General features: G+C 37.4%; 2 protein-coding genes across 4 annotated transcripts in view; both read right to left on the bottom strand.

The window, feature by feature from the left end:
* Positions 1-1876: 1876 nt before the first annotated feature.
* On the bottom strand, positions 1877-4730 carry LOC109020929. The gene is made up of 2 exons (XM_019003458.2): positions 2758-4730; positions 1877-2173 (listed from the first exon to the last, which is right to left on the bottom strand). The coding sequence occupies exon 1, from the start codon at positions 4385-4387 to the stop codon at positions 2774-2776; it is 1614 nt and encodes a 537-aa protein (XP_018859003.1). The 5' UTR covers positions 4388-4730; the 3' UTR covers positions 1877-2173; positions 2758-2773.
* Positions 4731-6604: 1874 nt separating this feature from the next.
* The window catches only part of LOC109020928 (callose synthase 3), a 36450-nt gene continuing 29136 nt past the window's right edge, over positions 6605-13918 (bottom strand). For all 3 annotated transcript variants that reach the window (XM_035690170.1, XM_035690171.1, XM_035690172.1), the window contains exons 31-44: positions 13688-13797; positions 13473-13598; positions 13302-13370; positions 12988-13177; positions 12761-12914; positions 12065-12184; positions 11858-11976; positions 11673-11756; positions 9786-9898; positions 9473-9702; positions 8581-9378; positions 8446-8496; positions 7261-7446; positions 6605-7097 (exon numbers count right to left, since the gene is read on the bottom strand). In XM_035690170.1, the coding sequence (XP_035546063.1) occupies positions 6849-7097; positions 7261-7446; positions 8446-8496; positions 8581-9378; positions 9473-9702; positions 9786-9898; positions 11673-11756; positions 11858-11976; positions 12065-12184; positions 12761-12914; positions 12988-13177; positions 13302-13370; positions 13473-13598; positions 13688-13797 (2599 nt within the window). In that variant the 3' untranslated portion in view covers positions 6605-6848. The remainder of the gene's footprint in view (positions 7098-7260; positions 7447-8445; positions 8497-8580; positions 9379-9472; positions 9703-9785; positions 9899-11672; positions 11757-11857; positions 11977-12064; positions 12185-12760; positions 12915-12987; positions 13178-13301; positions 13371-13472; positions 13599-13687; positions 13798-13918) is intronic.

Below are 13918 nucleotides of genomic sequence, written 5' to 3'. Positions count from 1 at the left end.
CAGAAATTGGCGGGGATAGAGACTGCAGGATAGAGGTTACGCGGCGGCACAGCACGACATGGAGCAGCCGAGAGGGTGGTGAAGGACTGGGCTTTCGTGGTGGTTGGCAGAATGCTTTGTTTTTTAATAGAAAAACAGAATATGTTTCAGTCGACTGCGGCGTGGAGTAACGGCGTGAGGTGGAGGCCCTAGGTGGTAGTTGATGGTTCTTGGTGTAGGGTGGTAACGGCAAGGAGGAGCTTAGGCAGTACTACGTGGTCTTGTTCGATTCTCCTCCAACGAAGGTTGATGTGTGCATGGGGCTACTTCTCGTTTGAGGACATGGAGGAGCTGGGCAGGGGGGTTGGGCGTGGCTGTTGCGGTGTGGAGGAGGCTTGGAAGGTGTTGGTGAAAAGTAGTGGCGCACGGTGGGGCTTATAAAGGATGATTCATTGAATCAAGCTGAAGATCAATCAAGCTGAGCATCATGCATGAAGCACGATTGTAACAGTTAGAAAATCACAAAGGATTTATGATTGTTTGACTATGTAACAAACAGAAACTTCAGCCACAATTTTAGTCTTCTTACTTAGAATAGAACCTGTAAAACATGTATTTATTCTATTCTTATTCGTGTATCAATTAGTGTGTGAATATACAATTATTTTGTGAGCAACAAAGATTCTGTCAATATTCAATCTTCATTAGGGTTTTGGGCTCATAGTTTGGCTATTTCACAAGGGTGGTGCAATGGCTTCGTCGTTAGGTTGGCGAATGAGGGAAAAGAATGCGGTTGTGGTTTCTGGGCAGGGAGAATGTAAACGATGTGGGGGAGTGTTCATCATTGAGCTTGAAGACGGCACCAATGGGTTTCATTTCGTTCCTCTCTCATTTTGTGTTTTTTGAGTTTTTTTTTTTTTTTTAATATATCGTCATATCAGCCGATTCCCCCAAAGGCACCCAACCTCGTGTACCTGTAGCAGAACTACTTTCCTATAGAGAATGCTAGATATTTGCTTTTAAATTCAACATCATCCTTTCTCAATCTTCGACCGTCTTCAAAAGTTTGCATATTGTGTTCTTACCAAACCATCAGCCAAACATCAGAATTTCTATGGTCTCCAAGGGATTCAGCGAACATTCCTATGGTCTCCAAGGGATTCAGCGAACATTCCTACTCCACCACCTGTTGTTGGGTGATAACCCACTCAATCGCAAAGGCGTTTAATATCGTCGTCCTTGATTCCCTGACCAACTCAATGTAGCAAAAATTGATGCTTACTTTTTCCATTTTGCTACACAGAGCACCTATCCAATACCCTCTTTCTTAGATTATCCCATCCCATGGATAAAGATCTTTCCTCGTTTAGTTTCACAACTTATCTTATCTCATCTTATCATTACAACTTTTTTAAATTCTCATACAAAATCAAATAAATAATTCAACTTTTTCAAATCTCAAAATAAAAATAATATTAAAAAAATATATTCTAATAATATTTTATTCAATTTTTAACTTTAATCTAACTCGTCTTGTCTCATTTCATCTCAATCAAACGAGGCGAGCAGCCAAGTGCTAACCAAAAAAAAAAGGGGGGGGGAACCTTTGAAGGCACATTCTCCTAATACACTTTCCAAGGAAATAAGAGCAAAGAGCACATTCAAACAGGATTCAACCTCAAAAACCATCCAAAGGACGAGTTGACCTTTAACATCTCACCTCCCTTCTCCCCCCACCTTGAAAGCAACAATCGTGGCCACACTACAACTGTACAATTAAAGTGCTCAATAGTAATTGTTCAATTCATATATTTTCTTTTAACTCATTTAGTGAAGTGTGTGAGTTATCAGGATTATCCTTTGATTATCCTATACGCCATGACCAGCAACACAAGAATTGCATAAACTTTCCTCATATAATGAAGTAGTGGGGAGGCCTTTGGACTCTAATGTCTGCCAGAAAATTCAAGTAAACTCATTATGAGCATAAAAATGAAGGCGTTGAATCGAAAGAATTTCTAACCCTCTGCAGCTGATCCATCAAAATTTAATCTGATCTACCTTAATCTCTCCATTGGAAAGTAAGAGGCCACGGTTAGAAATGAAAAATTTTATTGAAGACTGCAAAAAGCATAACCATTTACACAGGACGTTTACCAACTAGCAGATCCCCCCCGCACAAGCACACAAGCAACTGCATACACCAGCAAAATTCACCAAGACGTCAGGTATTAGATACTACTTCAAAAACCACTTCCATACGAAACAAAACTCATTCTAAAGTTCCTACACAGCTTTTCAGCGTAACAACAAAAAGATCTTCCCTTTTAACAGATAGCAAAAAGAAATTTATTGGCAAATATGCAAAAGAAATCAAACGAAAGAATCAACAATGCATTGAACCAGAAACAATATACTTAAAGAAGAAAGAAAAAAAAAAACTCCCGTGGGGAAAAAACAGAAGCATAAGTGCATAATAAGTCATCAGATTTAGCATACAAATTCACAGTTTCTTTTCAAAATTAGCCTTGCACCCAAAGAAAAGGGAAAAGAACTAAGAAAGTAGAACCTAATAAGCCTACAGATGTTATTACGCGGAATGATGGCAGCATGTGGAGAACAATGCCAGTTCTCTGCGTCTCTCCTCATCAGACCAACTACAAACAAAGAAAACTAATAACCTACATTCTATTCTATCTCCCATATCCATATGTTGCACAAATCAACGACGGTAATTTAGATGTTCTCGAGATCTATCTGTTCAGAGAAGCTACTTACATTAACGCGGGACAAACTAGTCACCGTCGCCAATGCTCTTCTCTGAGAACACATTCCTCAGTTCCTCATTCGTGAACTCGTTCTCCCCCACAACAATCTTATCCATTGCCTTCTCAATTCCAGTCCCATCGTTGACCGAAGTCAATTCTACATCAGACACAAATTTATTTGCAACCTTTTCAACTTTGACCTCCTCTGCAATGGCGGCTTCATTTGGTAATAACTCGTTCCTTCGTTCTTCATTCTTGGCGTCATTCTCAACTGCAATGACTTCATTCCTTACAGACTCAGTCCTCATATCCGCATCCTTTACCACATTTTCCTTCACAATTTGTTCACCTTTAGGCTTATTTTCATCGGCAATCACTTCTTTCGGTAGAAGCTCATTCCTTTCTTCAAACTCTTCCATACAAACACCGCTTACACCCTCATTACCCGATGCCACATCATTCTCATTATCAGTAGTTCTTTCCTTCACTCCCTTTCCAGGCACATACTCCATGTCTGCATTATTCTCGAAACCCATTAAAGCTGGGGCATCCAACCCCCCCTCGCTTTCGTTTTCAGACCCATTCTCCACCACCTCCTCATTCACATCCCCCATCACTTGGTTCTGTCTCTCTAGGAATTGCAACCTCCTCCTCAAGTCCCCCAGCTCTCTCTCCATCAAGAAAAGCCTCTCCTTCAACGTCAAATTCTCCTCCTCCAACTGCGCTATATGTGAATCCTGATCATCAACCCTATTCTCCAAAACATTATGGTACTCAAACCCACTGTAATTTGGATATATCATCTCGAAGCGGCTCAAGTCATGGTCCAACCTCCTCTCCACTTCCACGTGCTCCTCCACATCACTCTCACTCGACCCACCATTCTCGTCCTCTTCCTCTTCCTCGTGTTCATTCCCACCCGGTGACCGAAGTCGAATCAACCCTTTCATTGACCCATACCCATCAACACCCCACTCCTCCTTTGCCATATCCCCCAACACTTCCCTCGAGGGGGAGAATATTGGCGTAGGGAGCACCGCCGGCGTCACAGGACACGGGGACACCAGATCAGCAATCCCACCAGTCTTCTTTGCCCTGATTATAAACGACGTCGTGTTCCTAGGCGCATAAGGCGCAACCCGATTGTTATACTTCTTCTTCTGGTGGAATTTCCGGGATTTAAATCTATTCTGGGACTGCAATTCGTAAAGAGCCGGGGGTTTGTACCCTCCCCCACTACCACTCGGACCGGTTATCGCCGGGTTTGGCATCGGCATGGGAATTGACATTGATTTCTCCATCCGTCTCGGATTCTTGTGCTTATCAGGCACCTTCTTGCCCTTCCAATTGCTTCGACCAGGCTTTAAAGCCGCCGTGTAATTGGGCTTCAAAGAAGAAGAACTATGAAACTTATTGCTAGGATGATCCATCGAAGCGTGTTGGGGCCACACTTTGTTGTATCCCCGGTTCAACATGGGCAGAGGCTGCGACTGCTGCTTAGACTGGTTCATCATCATAATCTGAGGCTGCTGAGCTTGGGACTGAGCCATCATCTGAATCTGGGGAGGCGGGGGCTGGCTGATCATCTGGTTCAACATCTGCGAAGGCTGCTGATTCATCATCTGTGACTGATCGTTCATCGTTTTTCCACTAATTGAATGGAACCAAACCCTAAAGACTGATTCTTCACAGCCTCCAATCACAATCGCGGGTTAGAACGATAAATTTATTGTTCGTTAAATTGAATCCGAAATCGAACAGTTAGCGACAAATAAACAAACAAATATACAATCAAACGAAAGAGGATAGATCGAACCCTAGAAACCTAATCCATTTCAGGTTCCGATCTTAAGAGACCTTTGAGCGCGTTTCTCTTTAATTTCGGTGAAAAAAATCACTTTTCTTATAAAAAATTTTCTCTCTCTCTCTCTAGAAGTCTGGTAAGCTCTGAGGAAAGGAAATTCTTGAGGTTTCTTCTTCCAAATGTACCGTTTCAGGGGTGACCAAATCGTCACCTAAAGGATGGTTTTATAGATAGAAGTAGAATGGGATGGACGGTTGGATTGAAGGACTTAGTAATTGAACGGCTGAGACTGAAGATTCTTGTCGGCTATGTGTAATTGAGTTCGATGGTAAATATGATTCTATTTTTTGGAATAGTTTTAAAAAGTGGAGAAGTTACATCTTCCCCCTCATGTAGTGTTTAATTTTCGTATCAGCTCTTTATTTCTCAAAATTATAATTTTCTCCCCACTTCAGGAATTCGTTTTTTTTTTTTTGGCTAAAGCAGCTAAAAACATTTTTTATTCAATATTGGATTATATTCTCCCATCCCATCAAATAACAACCAAATAACATAAATTCCGTAAAATTAATTTAAACTACAACTGCTTATATATATATATATATATTCATTTATTCAAGTCACCGACACTATTCATGAAATAGTAAAAATTGAGAAAGTACTATTTATGAACAATGCGTCGTCCCGTGATCAAATTAGACTCAAGTTTGCAGAAGTTTTGAATGAAATAATTATTATAAGATAAGAAATTGTCAGTGTTGTCAAGTCAAAAAGAAAATAATTCGATAGAAGAAAAAGAAAAATCATAGTTGAAGGAATCCTCGTAGCATTCTCAACTCTATAAATAAATAAATATATATATAGTGCAAAGTGATAATAATTGAAATAAAAAAAACCCAAAGGCTTAACTAAAATGTTGTCTTTTTTATGCTTACATGTCAACTTTAAAGAAAATTGAAACCATTCGAGAAATTTTAGACCTTGTTTTTTATTTTGAAGGAAAACACATTCTTTTTTTCTTTAAAGAGGAGAGAAGGGGTTTCTATGAGCAGAGAAGCAAACATGAGCATATTGGAACCTCCCAAAGGAGGTGGTTGAACGGGGGTTAAGAGATGGAGCATACGAAAGCTAGAGCAAGGAGTTGGGGGGGGGGGGGATTAGGAAGTGGGCGAGAGAGAGATCCATGGGAAAATTATGCTTTCATATACTTTTAAGGTGTCTTTTTCTAAAGGAAGTTTTGAAGGGTTATTGCACAAATCTTGTTCAAAATTATCTTTTAGTTGATGGAAAAATGATATTTTGGATAGTTGTATCAAATACTAATCAAGAAAAGGGACGAAATCTATTCTTTGGGATCGCCATGAAAGGGGAGTGAGAAGAGAAGTTGAAGGTTAACAAGAGGTACTTCAAAATTTCTAGCTTGGAGAAATAAATGCAAACTGCACAAGGTCAAGGAATAAGCATCATCCAAATCCATCATCCTCTTTCATTCTTTCTTATAAATCGTTTGTTGCAGTCTTTGCGAGAACTTCTAAACTAGTCTCGGCTATCTAATTGATCTCCCAGGGAGCACATAGAATGATTATTCTTAAGATTAGTTTGGATTCAAAGATGAGATAATTTCAAATGAAAATTAAATAAAATATTATTAAAATATTATTTTTTTAATATTATTATTATAAAATTTGAAAAAATTAAATTACGATTTGATTAAGTTGAATTATTATTAATATTACATATAGCTGTGAAATATACAAATGTCATGCAATCACTTTGAAAATAAATAAAATTCATTATTAAAAAATTAATTTTTTTTTTCATATAGATCTCGTATTTATTCAATTTTTATAAAATAATTATACAGAGCTTACACACTCACGACTACAACTATCATTTATATAATGTTAATAGGTAAGATTCCATCAAAAAAGAAAGAAAACTACATTTCTTTTTTCACCTTATCCCCAATATTTTCCTTTTTCCCTCTCTTGACATTTCGTCAGTATTTTGAGGCTACGGTAGTATGCTGGAAACAAAAAAAGAAAATCAGTAATAACGAAGAATTCGTAGGAAAATATCATTTCAAATAAGAAATCAATCAGTCCAATGTGTTTGGATGACATGGTGAAGAGCTGCAGTGCTCGAGTCATATGGAATACACAAAATTGCACTAATGCAGTCCTATTACTACCATAATTACAACAGCTTAAAATAAGATACGAACAATGAATTCTTTTGCCAGCCATATCGGCGTGCTCCGGAAATAAGCATAAACAATATTTTGTATGTTCGCAAGATTAATCCTTGTTGCGTGCTGCGCGATCCTTCCGTTGGCCACCAAGAATGCGAGAAATCTGTAGACCTCGGCTGAAAGCTTGGTTGAAGAGCATACGAGTCTGGAATTCTGAAACAAAAGGAAACCATGCAAGGAATGCAACTGGAGTGAAGAGAAGCAAGCCAATAATAATCTCATAACCACGAGCAAGCGTCCGAACTGAACCCCAAAACCCAGCTTTCTGAACAGCCGGCTTGCAGGCTTGCGCAATCTGGTGCAATTGGAGGACAAAAAACAAGCATGTGAAATTTAATTAAGCACGCAACTTGCATATACTGGATGTGAAACCAAACAAGATTTTTTTTTTTTTTTTGGTTACTTCAGCACAATATAATAGCAAAATGGAAGTATAAAGAACAGAAACAGTAGAGTACCAGAAGCAGCCCCCAACCAGTTGGCATAAAGGCAAGGATGCAAACAATGATGTCTTGCAGTGTCATATGCGGGAGGGCAATCAAAGTGACCAGAATGGAGACAAAAGTCAAGAATATCATTCCTTTGATTAATCGGAACACCAGTTGGAATTTAGCACTGAACCTTCGACGCCCAACAGAGACAGTCTATAACAAAGAAAAAAAACTTTCAAAAATAAATATGCTCAGAAAGAGATGCAAATGAAACCTTACACTGCAATACAATAAACAGGTAAGAGGAATAAAAAAGACTAAGAAGCAAGTAGCAGAATATTGTGCTGGAACATGCAAATTAAAAACAGAATAAAAATAAAGAATGCCCTATAAGCTGCACTGGGCATCAACCCCCAAACATTTTTCATCACAAAATCAGCCAGATAGTGTGAAAGAAAAATATTTACCATCCCTTAACTCATTAAAATATGTTTACTTGCTCAATTCTATAACCAAGAACAAGTTCAATTCAATATTCAGATATTTGGGGAATGCACTCCTGAATTGCAGTTAAAAAAGAAACGTAATGCTAGGCTCCAATCTATTGCCTGTATAATTTTCAAAGCATCTTCTTTGATTCCTACTAAGCCACGTCACCATTCCTTTACTTAATTGTAACTTAACATGTATAAAATGCATTTTTATTTATTTTAATCGCAAGCATTTTATTAACATCTCATCTTTTGTCAATATTGGCTTTTTCCTCCCACTCATCCCAAGGTTTGTCATGGAGAGGTAGCAAGTGTAGAGATATGCTTTCAGAGAAGTGGGCAATATCTCTGGACTAAATTTATATGAGTAGTAAATTTATGATTTTCTTCTTTCAGCGAGAACATAAATAAGTTGGAAACTTTGGGTAAATTATTAAACTGCAATAATCATTAGAAAAACTAAAAACTATATGGGATAGTGTAATTACTAGAGCTATTTTTGTTGCTTCAATGCTCTGGCATATAATAATCACGTTCAACAGAATTAACTGAATAATTTTGCATATATTTTCATTAAATTTAATAATTCCTTGCACCGTGCGGGTCTACAACTAGTTAGTCTAAAAACATGAAAATTACCTGTTGCGTGGATGAAGCAATATTTTATGCTGTGCATTATGGAACATGTGATAGGAAACTAATAGCAAAAGTTTGCACTTACCTTCATCACAAACAAGATTAGAAAGATCACCAGCCAAGATACTCCATATACCTGCGACCAGGCAAAAAGATTACATGATTTTGCTATTAATATCTTCCAAGAAACAAAATAAAACACAAGAAACAAGATCCTTACCAGAAAACTCCTGGTGTGTTTCGTAATGTTTAAATGATATACAAGCCCATACTGATAGATAAAGAATCTTAAAGATAAAAATATCTCGGCTACGATACCACGCGTTCCAGAATGACGAAGATGCTCTTGTTCCTCTTCCCACCATGATTCCCAACTTTTTTCAGGTGGAACACCTATGCCTCCTCGGTTACTAATCCACTTATTCCAATCGGTCCAGTCGTCTACAATCTTTTGCCACTCAAAACCAGAAGGGTTGAACAGAAAGGGAGCAAAAAGCCAGGTGCCCACCATAAACCACATGGATATAGTGATCAAGACATATGCAACAGCACTTCTATAAGTCTGACCAAATATTTGGTAAACGAGAAGTAAGACCATGAGCTCAAGACCCTTGACAAAATGACTACGGGAGTACAGTCTATAATTGTCAGCAAACTTGGCATGGAACACCACAAAACCTCGACCAGTAGCCCTATATTTTGCACCCCCATGAAGTAATGTCCTCCCATAGTAGTGGGTCTTTGTTCCGAGGGAGAATGTGAAAAATACAGGGGCCAGTTGCAGTTGCATCAATATGAATTCACTCAATGCAGTTCGAAAACCCCTTTCCAAACCAATCTCCATCAACATAGGCAACGCCATCAAAAATCCAATTTGAACAAAAGACTGAGAAGCAAGAGCCACTTGAAGAGGTTTATTGTCTCGAATTGCTCGTTCAGTAATCATCTCTTCTTCAAGCCCACTAAGGACAAGATAAAGGCGACCATAAAGGAACGCATATACAATGAGCACAGTGATCTGCCAGAAGAAAATTAGATAATGGTCAAAGTCTTCAGCTAAATACATAATATTCCAAAACCTGGAAATATTAGCTAGTTAAATTTGTACGTACAAGAGTACTGAAGTAGAAACCAACTGTGGTAAAATAAGCTGATAACATCCGGAAAAAGTCAAAACGGTGTCCAAGCCTGTATATATCGCGACTCACTGTCTGCTCTCCATTGCCATTAGCTATCTTCGCTTCAAACATAGAAATCTGGTTGAGGCCCACGTCCCTACCCTTCCCGACTTGTATGTACTCATGATGGGTAACGTTGCCTTCACGAAGGGTAGAATTGAAGCCTGTGTTTGCAGTTATAATAAAAGTTACTGGATAAAGCCAGAATGTTGCACAAACAAAAAAAAGAGTATAAAAGCTTATATACCAGCAAAGATATCTTCACTCAAATTAATAACTTTAGATGCTTTACTGACACCCCCTCTTGTAAGGTGAAAGAGTCTATCAAACACATCAGGATGACCATAGTGGAATCGAACCCTAGATGCACAAAACAAGAAAAGAGAATTGGTTTATAATCACTCTTAGAAACGAGATAATGTGAAGAAACAACTGAAGACATGCATTTATGATATATTATGAAATGTAAGACTATGAACAGAAACAAGCACGCAACACATTTGTAAAAGAGTTTTGCTATTCATCATCCTCACACACCACACTTTTTTTTTATTTAATTCTTTTTGTTTTATTCTTCCTAAATTAATTGAGTTTTTCTACTTAGCATCCATACACCACACATTTGGTAAGAGAAAAAAAATTAAAAAATTCTGTGGTGTGGTGTGAGGATGATGAGTAGAATTTTTCTTTATAAAAAGTTCCCTTCCAGATATACAGATGGACAAAGAAAGAAAGTGATTGCATATTTTCCGAGTCCCATGCACTAATACTGCCATTGTCATAGTTCTTTTATAAGTAATCAAATAATTTATTAACAGTAAAGTATAACCGTAACCCAAGGACACAGGCGAATACAAGGGAAGACGCCAAGAGGTAGAAATAGATACAAGGAAATCGTGAAAGCCTAGTCATTCCAGAGACCTGCAGACTTGCAATATTTAGTTAAAAAATGGTGCCCCAACGTCATTTTTTTTATAACGGGGGAACCACCCCACGGCAGAACCCTTAGACTCACCCAAGGAACCTAAACGCCCGGAGAGAACAGCCCACCGCCATGGCCCCAATGTCATTTTATTTCTGAGCATTTGTTATATTATACATTACAAATGTCCTAAATCATATTCTGCAAGACAATGATTAACACTTACAATTAGAGATTAAATTTTCAATGTAGTTTGACATTAGTGTCTTGTTTGCAAGGGTCTACTAGTTTCAAGAGAGGTGGAAAAGTAAGTTTCTGGCAGAGAAAGGGGATGTTTGGACACAAAGATAATGCATGAAATTCACAAAATTTCTCATAATTTCCTTCCCAAACATTTCTCAAACACAAAACACTTTTCAATTTCAAATCTTCAACTTTTTCATCTAATCATTACCTAATCATCATCCAAACACAAAAGTAATACAACTTTTACAAACTTCAAAACAAAACACAAAAATCAATACAACTTTTTCATACTTCAAAACAAAAAAATTATATTCAAACAATTTTTTAACTTTATAATATTTTTATTCAATTTTTTCTCTCCTTTCTCAAAACCCAATAAAACATCTTTAACTCAATCCATTTCATAATTATTCACAGAATTCTGAGATACTCGAAGGTTGAATCTTGAGTAGCAATAAATTAACCAGAAATCCAAAGCACTTCCACCATGAATTACTTTCTTTGACTAAGAACTTCCGTTTTTGGAGAAGGCATTTAATACTTCAAAAAAAATCATCCCAGATTTTTCCATCCCCTATGTGACACACTTAAGTGGTTTCATTTGTCAAGCAGTTACATGAAAATTACTTAGAACGTGCCATATAGCTGGTATGACACTAGTGCATCATCTATGAAGCTGTAATGTCAACCACTTTCCTGCAGTGATGATTTTCTAGCTGCTGTTAAAAGTGCATGCGAACAATAGTCCATGAGTTAATAAAATTTTCACCATTTTATTTGAACTGAAAATAGAATATCAAAAAATTTACAGGATTTACAAATAAAGCAATTCCTCTCTCTCAATCATTTAAAATAAGTTCTCAGTTCAATAAGATATTACACTCCAAACTTTCATCAATCAATTAAAATAAGTTTTCACCCTTTCTACTTGTCATTAAAAAAAGATTCAGAACAATGACAACTTACTTCAGAGGGTTGGCTAACAGTCTCTGTCCAATTGTCACAAAACTGGTTTCCTGATTTGACATAAACCAAGCAAGAGAAGAAACACTGCACAATGGTGGAATAGAATAGTTAGCCAGACATTAATATCATATAATTGGTTCCAAAGACAAACAGAATAGATCCAATAACAACATTTAGTTGCTTACCTTCCAGTAAATATATGCTCCCTAAGCCCCAGAATCGTAGGGTACCTCACACCATCATGCTTTTTAAGGAATTCTTGAAGCAAATTCCTCATTTTCAATGCTTCTTCCATGTAGTTATCCTATAGCAATAGACATTTGGTTATGAATATGGTAACAGAAATTGCCCAATAGAGATAAGCATGATTTCTAAGTTTTGACTATCGACACCTGGTTCATATCTATCGTTTGCAAGCCTTCACCCCGAGTAAATATAATGGCATGATTCTGATTTTCTGGCTTTCCCTCACCCAAGATAGCCGGTCCCGGAAGTCTTATTCTATAAATTTCCTGTTTTGACATTAAGACAATTAAAAATGTATTAGGAGGTCGTAGACTGTGTACATAAAAAATTTTGATATAAATGTGTAAATATAAATACAAATAAATAAATTAGAAAATTTTTACCGCATTCATAAAATATAGTTATATCCACAAAAGTCTCGCAACTACTGAAGATTTTATCTTCAGTGCTAAGAAAATCATTCACTTCTACACTGCTATTACTACCCACTGCTAGTTCTCATACCTCGAGCTCCGTCTATTTAATCATGCAAGGGAAGGGAACGAGAGAGAAGGGGGGAGAGGTGCTGGCCTGAACCTGATATGTTAAAACATGCATAGGACTTGACTGCATTTCAGCAAGGTCAGAGAGATATGGGATGCAAAATATCTCTTTTAACGATGCCGGTCTAGTTTCATTGGTAATGTCATCTCATTTAAGTATCAACTAGGTCCAGTATTCACAAGTGTTTTGTCACACTTGAGCGCAACATTTTATGAATATGGCGATTTAAATGGCAAGGATTACAAGATGACTATTCAAAATTTGAGTAATTTCAGTTCTCCGACTGAATGAGCCTCTACCTGGTCCAAATTCTGTACAGGATCTGAGTTATCAGACTTTGGCAAAGCAGCCTTCACTAGACAAGAAAAATAAACCTTCTCATTGATTTTGTTGGATTTTTCACTGCTGGGTTTCTCTACCTCATCAATGTATGCCACACGAAGTGATGGGTATCTGCCAAACAGAAACATATTCAATACCAGAGAGCAATGAAAACAAGTTCACAGTACTAAGTTCGGCTAAATACGTTGTCATGAGCCTCAGGATGTCCTGTGCACGAGGATCACCAGATCGTTTGTTAATCCCATATTGCTGACATGACACCACATACGTGAACTTCATATCAGCCACAGCTTGACATTGCGCCCACAGCGACCTTTCCCCCTTTGAGTGGTCCTCAACATTTGATTCTATGGCTTTATAGCCTTCCATTAAATCTGAATAATCACAATAATGATATTAATAAAAGAGAAAAATCCTTAGAACAGAGATCATTTAAAAAAAGATGATGTTTTTTTTCAAGAATAAACCTATCAAAATATTTTCTTAAGTAAAAGGTACCTTCATCTTTGGCCATATCAAGGAAAGCCTGAAGCTCCAAAGCTTTCCGGTAGTACATCATACCTCTTACTGGCATTAGTAAAGTATCCAATTTGAGAGGACAACACATAAACTCCCAGTTAATTCATGTCAAAACAAAACATGCACGCAAGAGAGAGAGAGAGAGAGTACCAGTTCTAGTCAAAGATTGGCCCCTATAAGATGCCCAGAGGCGAAGTTCTTCCTCTAACTCATCAGATTCTTTAAGTTCTTCTTCACTAGAGCATTTCACTCGTTCAAGAAAGTTATTCCATTCATCTATATATTCATAATTGCCTGTATGTTATGGACCCCAGACCAAATGCTAGAGATGGAAATAGAGCAATAGAAATAGCAACAAAAAGAACCTGGAAAAATTTTTTGCAAGTAGAAAAGGATCGAAACACCATCTTCATTTGGCACTTCCAGATCACGTAAGGAGAAGAGAACCTCCTCGTTGTAGTATGGAGTTAAAACGCTACAGGTAAAGTTATCACATTAGAAACATATATTGGATAAAATTAACCACTTCCTGTATATACAATGCACCTAATGAATAAATGATCTTAGAACGCAGTATATTATTATGCATTTCAATG

Source organism: Juglans regia, chromosome 5 (assembly GCF_001411555.2).
Source record: "Juglans regia cultivar Chandler chromosome 5, Walnut 2.0, whole genome shotgun sequence".
Classification (NCBI taxonomy): Eukaryota; Viridiplantae; Streptophyta; class Magnoliopsida; order Fagales; family Juglandaceae; genus Juglans; species Juglans regia.
The sequence above is the reverse complement of the archived record's forward strand: the minus strand, read 5'-3'. Positions and strand labels throughout refer to the sequence as shown.